Source organism: Sinocyclocheilus rhinocerous, unplaced genomic scaffold (assembly GCF_001515625.1).
Source record: "Sinocyclocheilus rhinocerous isolate Xijiao unplaced genomic scaffold, SAMN03320098_v1.1 scaffold2743, whole genome shotgun sequence".
NCBI lineage: Eukaryota > Metazoa > Chordata > Actinopteri > Cypriniformes > Cyprinidae > Sinocyclocheilus > Sinocyclocheilus rhinocerous.
In genome coordinates this window covers 146,738-153,798 of record NW_015663513.1, presented here as the reverse complement: position 1 = coordinate 153,798, position 7,061 = coordinate 146,738, and the positions used below count along the sequence as shown (strand labels likewise).

The 7,061-nt window shown below is 40.8% G+C and overlaps 1 protein-coding gene across 3 annotated transcripts in view; it reads right to left on the bottom strand.

Annotated features, from left to right (window-relative positions):
* Positions 1 to 7,061, bottom strand: part of tiam2a (TIAM Rac1 associated GEF 2a) — a 78,057-nt gene continuing 70,996 nt past the window's right edge. For all 3 annotated transcript variants that reach the window (XM_016539300.1, XM_016539301.1, XM_016539299.1), the window contains 11 exons: positions 6,764 to 6,832; positions 6,056 to 6,181; positions 5,275 to 5,383; positions 4,100 to 4,279; positions 3,111 to 3,229; positions 2,898 to 3,006; positions 2,521 to 2,579; positions 2,130 to 2,226; positions 1,961 to 2,042; positions 1,716 to 1,873; positions 1 to 1,360 (listed from right to left, as the gene is read on the bottom strand). In XM_016539300.1, coding sequence (XP_016394786.1) covers positions 744 to 1,360; positions 1,716 to 1,873; positions 1,961 to 2,042; positions 2,130 to 2,226; positions 2,521 to 2,579; positions 2,898 to 3,006; positions 3,111 to 3,229; positions 4,100 to 4,279; positions 5,275 to 5,383; positions 6,056 to 6,181; positions 6,764 to 6,832 — 1,725 coding nt within the window. In that variant the 3' untranslated portion in view covers positions 1 to 743. The remainder of the gene's footprint in view (positions 1,361 to 1,715; positions 1,874 to 1,960; positions 2,043 to 2,129; positions 2,227 to 2,520; positions 2,580 to 2,897; positions 3,007 to 3,110; positions 3,230 to 4,099; positions 4,280 to 5,274; positions 5,384 to 6,055; positions 6,182 to 6,763; positions 6,833 to 7,061) is intronic.

Genomic DNA, 7,061 nt, shown 5'->3' with positions numbered 1-7,061 from the left:
CAATTTAATCAGACACCTTTTTATTACAGTTTTTGGCTGTGAAGTGTCAACAGTATATAAACTCTTAAAATTAAGTTACAATAATCCATGAAAAAAATACTATTTACACATTTAAACATTCTGAAAAAAGGACAACTGCAGGCTTTATTCAGAGTTACATTTCCAGCATAGCACATTTAAAGTCTTGATTGATTGTTTACAACTGACCATGTTTTTGTAACAAAAGTATGAGTAGTTTTGTCCATTGAAGATCTCCTGCCAAAGTCTTAACCCGACATTCTGGATTCCTGTGAAAAAGAAATATAAAAAGAAACTTACTAATAAATAAAATAGTTTATACAAAGCAAACCCATGACAAAAATAGAAGCAATGCTTAGATTTAAAACAAGAAGCATATGTAGTGTCCAAAACACAAGGCAAAATTAAAAAACCTGACAGAATTCAGTTCTTGTAGCTGGATAGCTCCTAGTATGTGTGTGGGAGAGCACACTGGTCTTAGTTTTGCATCAGGATGCCATGTAAAAAGAGTGAAGGCATGTAATTTGGTTCTCTGGTGCAAAACAGTTGCAATGTGGCCAGTGCTGTGGATCATGGAGAATTATGAAACACAACACCATTTTGAAGGAAGGTCTGTCAAACTGTGGTTCCACAAAAGGTCCAAATGAATTGTCTGGCCTCAGTTGCTTCCCTGAATTGGCTAATAACTTTAGAAAGGCTGCGTGGGATAATGTGGCTCAACACCACTATGAAGTGGTCACGTTTTTTGCCTCCGCGGTGTTGTCGTAGAAGAAGTCCTCATTGACAACAGAGGTCAGGCTCTGCACGCTGAACTCCTTCTCCAGTAGTGAGTTAAGGTCCACGCTATTTGCCATTGTCTCAGTCTGGCTGTCCAAAGAGTGGCTATGTCGACGCATGTTCAGTAGGGCTGCCTGGCTGCGTCTGAAGCTACTCGTGCCTCTGCCAGGCTTGCGTTTTACCGCGCTGAAGTGAGCTCGCTTTATAGAACACTGCCTTTCTGGAGTGTCCACTTCTCCACTCTCTGGAAGCACATGGGGAGCAGGCGCCTGGGAGGCCTCCTCGGTCAGCCGAAGCCTGCAGAACTGGGCCTCGATAGCACTGGGACAGTCTCGCCACTCCTGGTCATTGGTCTCATTGTCCTGGTCACTGATGATGTTGGATTCTCTGAGGCCGCTCTGGGCGTGACGTGACGGCTGATCCAGGGGAGCGCTGGCACTGCTGGTGGTTCCACTGCTTACACTGGCTGAATCTGAATCTGGTAGAGACAGCCCCAGAAGATCATTGTTGGGGTTGGAACTGTCATCTGAAGGCTGCTTGGAGAGCAAAAAGAGTCGAGAAGAACCTATGGGGCACAAATGAATGCAGTCATGAATGTTGAGATCTTGTTTAAGATATATTGTTGATGTGCAGTATCTCTGCTGAAACGCATTGCGACACTTGACAGACACCCTATTTCTATTCTTAACTTGCTGCACAGCTACTCAAATCTCTTTGTTCTGGCACTTTAGAGGGAATTGGTTGCTATGACCTTTGTTATATATTTAAAAAGGTTCTCTGACATTCGAAGACAGCTTGCAGGTTTTTTTTTTTTTACCAGTAAATTTCCCTTGGAAAATGCATCAACACTTCCATGCGTCACAATTTTGGCAACTTCCATTGTAGCCCAGACATGTAAGTAAAGGGGAGGTCACGCTGACCTAGCTTAGCAGAAGTTGGCAGAGTTTTTCGAAGGGGAGTTAGCCGCTTTTTACAGGTTCTCTCAGGCTGTTGCTCAACTCTTTGCATGTTTCGACGCAAGTTCTCCCGCAGGATGGAGCGAATCACCTTGATGATATTCACTTTGCATTCTGGGGTGCTGCAAATGAGAAAATGCTAAATGTTAAGCTCCGTATGGAATAAATGGGACACTAAGTTTTGAAATGTCCAAGTAGGCAATTCCAACCTGCTACACAACTGGAACACCGTCTCAGGCCTGCCCTCTTTCTGTGATTTGGTGTGGATCAGCTCCCAGATGCAGTTTGTGTCTTCAGACAGCATGAAAACGCAAAAGGCTGATTATTTGTACATGTACAAATCTATGATCATCTATACAAGCCAGATGTGTCTCTTACCTGCTGTATTGCCCAGTCTAACCTGTAGTGCTGACAGGGGAATGAGCCAGCGAAACTTGAATGGATCCTGCTCTCCGTGGGCTGATTTTGAAGTTGGCTGGCAAACAAAAGCATGACATAAGACTTATTTTAGACTATTTATATCTATTTTTAAAATATTAAAACTGTATTATGTAAATGTGATTTCAAAACACCATTAATGAAAAGTAATCTGTTAAAACATTTTGTTCCAAAATTTGGATGTTTATGTTAATGGTTGAACATGACTGCCCGAATTCATATTTAGGATTGTTTTCTAAACTTGTCACAATGTAATGCAGGAAAAAAAATGTAATGATAAAATAAAGTGACCCCATTAAGGAACTGCTAAGTATGTGAAAACAAGACTTACCATCTTCTTTCTCACTTTGTTATTCTCCCTGTACAGCAGTATCACAGCTCTCTTAAAAACTAATAAATCAAATCAGAGATTGTATGAGTCAAGCAGAAATGTTAATTTTAGAAAACGACAGAATTCTTTGTTTTTGAGGCTGCAGAACTGCTGCCAATATATCTGAAGCAAGCCTAACATACTTAGCTTGAACTTCACACAGAGCTTTTTATAGATCTGAGTGTCGCGTGACAAAATAAATCTTAATATTTGCATTATTTATTTAAAATATTAAGATAAAACATTTATTTTGGCACATGGAAAGATAAGAATAAGGTTTCATGGGAAATATGCTTTATATAAAAATATGGTTTCATGGGAAAAGACCAGAGCCTCACCAAAAACATTCAACTTAGGATCCTTTTTCATACGGCCCAGCGATGGGAACGGGTTGAGCCAGATCACTGAGGAATGTACGAGGAACTGTCCCATAGAAATCTCTGTGACCTGAGACAAAAAAGGAAGAGAGAGACAGATGATGATTGAATATCCTGTATCCTGTTAAATCAAGGGATTACCCAGATGTGTTCAGACTGTATGTGCAGCTGTACCTCTTTCTCAGTGCCACTTTGATCTGCTACCAGCTGGTCAAATACTGCACCATAGTCTTCATAGATCTTCTGCATTTCATTTATGTGGCTTGCGACTTTTTCCATTTCTTTCAGTGCCTCTGTAATAAGAAAAAAAAGGTCTTAAAATAATTTATTCTGGGCTTTGATTTCTAAAAACAGCTGTCAAAATTACTGTGTGAACTCAAACTGGAGTAAAAAAAAAAAAAAAAAAACTTATCAGACCTTAGTAACATTACTGGGAATAATTAATTGTCTTCCATCTGTTTAGCTCACATAAAAATTACATTTTCAATCATTTGCTTATCCTCATGTAATTGAAAACTTTCTGCACAACACAATAAATGTTATTTTGAAAGCTCTGGGCTCTGGTCACAACATGCTTTCATATATACGTAAACGGACAGCTTGGGGATTTTGTGAAAATATCTTGTGTAAACTTTTATTTAAAGGGGTCATATGATGCGATTTCAATTTTTCCTTTCTGTGCTGGTTGCTGAGGAAATACATCAACTGTGCGCTGTGGATTGCCGGATCGGCTTTCACCGTGGACGAAGCGGAGTCCAGCCGCGTGTCGTCACATGTGGTTGCCGCAAGCCCGCCGGCCGCTCCTTCGTCAAATCCGCACCGTTCTCAAGCCCGCCCACTGCCGCTCACTCTAGCCGCCGGCCTCCGCTTACTCTAGCCCGCCGTGTGTTTCGTTGTGAAAGCAAAACTACTTTGATTTCTAGTCGTGTCCCCTTTTGGAAGAAAATCGACGCGTTTCAGAAAGGCGGGGCATATAGGAGAAACAATAATGTACAGTATGTGGAAAATAATGTGTTTTTTGAACTTCAAACTGCATAAAGACATTTCATTACACCAAATACACAAAATAATGTTATTTTTAGCAACATCATATGACCCCTTTAATTCTCAATAACCGACCCACAACCAGACATCTAGACAGTGAGCGAAAGCAAGCCCTCTACCTGTGAGGTGGTAGTGTTCCTCACTGTCCGTGTCCGTTAGAGACACCAGCTCGCGGAGCAGCAGGGGGTATTTCAGTACTCTTTGCACCGGTTTGATTAGGTAGGACTCTAGTGTGGTTGAGTGCTGCTTGGTTGGATTCCTTGCATCGAGGAACTCCTTAAACGACCGATCTGTTTTAGCTGAAGACAAAAGAGAAATCATAAATGCCAGCACCACCCACCGAGCTAGAAATAACATGTTCTTAATGGCCGCCGCAGGTAAATGGCTTTAGGCAATGCACACAGGGCACAAAATCCATCCACAAGGAGGCAGCACAGGCTCTCTGACACCTCGTTAGAACCACTGCAGTATAAATGCACCACTGCAGACAATGAACAACACCAAGGTGAGTAGCAAGGATCTAGATCGTACCTCCACTGAACGAGTGTTTTGGCAGGAGTTTGTGAGGGGAGTTAACCACCACCACCACCGCATCTACAGCACGCAGAATGATACATTTATCACTCGCATTGTCGTTCAAATCAAGAGGAGCTATTAGAGCAGTAATTGAGGCACTCCTCGCCCCAGATGGATTGACACTTCAGGGAGCAATTGGCAGGCAATTAACAAGTCGACACAAAAAGTCGTTTTCGCTTTGCAAACGGAAACCTTGGCACAACAGAAGCAGTGTGTGAGAATATATAATTGCAAGACGGCTACACACACTCCTGTTTTTGCATCTGCAGTGCAAGCGCCACGTTTCATGTCCTTACCCCGCAGTGGTTAAACAGAGCGTGTTGTTTCTTATAGCCTTCAAAGTGCAATTTCAGGGGCTGCTCTGAGGATTGCTCTCCTCTTGTAATGGGATGAATTAAAAAGGAGGCCGAGGTACAGTTCTCCACTTTAAATGTGGGCAGGGCAGCCTCTCATTCATTTCTAACTGGGCAGTTTGCCCAAGATGAAAACCAGGCTAATGCTTCACACATAAATTATATTCAACATTTATAGTCGCTAATCACTAATACTCGGTAGGAAATAATGAAAAGATAAACCAACAACGGCTCCTGGTGTTGTGACACTGCCAGCCTAAAACATTTCAGAAGCACCCATACAGAATGAGGGAAATTGGTTCAATTATTCAATATGTAATAATCTATAGATTGATGTGATTGAGGTGTAATGTGCGGTGCTGTACCTCGTTCCAGAACCTTCTGCACTTTAATGTGGTTGGCGCAAAAGCCACTGTAAAGTTTGAAGTGCTCTGCGTAATACAAAAACGAACCACCCAATGAGAAGAGCAGCTTCTGGATAAGACAAAAAGACAGCAATGACACATCATGAGTAAAGAAGCGAGCTTGACACAAAAGACTTTCATTTGAGCCTGATTCCCTTCAAGGAACTGTTCACTCAGCAATGAAAATTTGAATCAGATACCAACACTTTATGTGATTCCAAACCTTGATTTTCTTCCATGGAGCACAAAAGGAGATATTTCACACCTCGAGCTGCCATAATGAAACCAAACAAAAGTCCATATGACTTCATGCGCTATACCCCAACTGGTACCAATTTTTAAGCTGTTATTACATGAAAATCTTGCCCTCCACCTTACTTCACAAATCTCATTTACATTTGCCCATATTCAAACTGCTTCGACTTAAAATTATTTCATTTTAAGTAGTTTATTTGACCTTTTTTCAATTAAAGATTTTTTTTAGTAGTTTTAGTTAAAACCCTGTTCTGTTCCTCATAAAAAATTGCTTTAAAAAAAAAATAAAAATCACAACCTATACTTTTGTATTCCATGGAGGAAAAAACCTAAATGTAAAATGATAAAATAATTTTCATTTTTGGGGGTGATCTATTCCTTCAACTAAAAAAAAAAAAGCTAAGTTATTCTACTAAAATGCGGTGTATGTCTCATATATTACAGATGAGAGTATTAATGAAGAAATGAATGCATATAGCATGCCCACCTTGAATTGTACAGGGGTCTCGAGCGTGTTAAAGTTGGGGAACAAACTAATCTTCTCCTCCAGGGTCTGCAGGAAAACTTTCTGGAACTCCAGCATCTCTGGAAGGCTGCCAAATAGACTTTCCATCTGGGCAAAGAAAATCCGCAACCATTAAAAAAAAAAAAAGTACGAAAAACAAACAAACCAAAAAAAGCATGCAAGCTACAACTTTATCATGTGATTGAAAATTACTTCACAGGGTACAGTTTAGTACTTCACAGAACATGGATTTAAATCTGCAGATTTCATTTTAGTTGTGCTAGCTCCTTATATCGCAGGCCCCTTGCTAAAGTTTTATTGCCACTCAAATTGTCACTAGTAACTTAAGAAGCAGCGTTAAAGCCATTTTATGTTTAGTCCTTGTCTAATTTGTGCAAGGGCATGCTCTAGTGTCCATTAACGGGGCTTTAATATGGCCCACTCCTCAGCACATATTGACTGATCTTTCCTCAGGGATATCCTGAGTCATGTCAGGGTCATATCCAGTTCACCAGGCGGCAGGCTGAAAGCTGGCAAGTTGAATGTGCAAGTCTTTAGCATCAGTCACATTAGTGGGGACATGCAAGCTTGTGGCAAATGACCCAAGATGCATCACTGACTGTGCCGTCTGTGACAACTCAGTCCAACACTGATCCCCTGAAACTAGCTCCAGTATAGGGTTTGATTTACCTCGTCTTGGGTGAGAAAGGTCTCCTTTTGCAGGGGCTTCAGGTAAATTTCAAACAGGCAGTTAAGATCCTGTATAGAAGAAACAGCACAATATTACATTCACGAGCTCTCTTAGAATTAGCTTCTCCAGAATAGTTTTACTAAAACCTCTTTTTGGGTAATACAGTATCCTTATACAAGGTCTGAAAAACAAAACACGCAAGGCAATTAAAAACATAAAACACTAAATTAAAACATTAGGAACCAGATTAAATCTTTCCTTGCACAGAGGTTGTACCTGCACTAAATTATTGGTGTA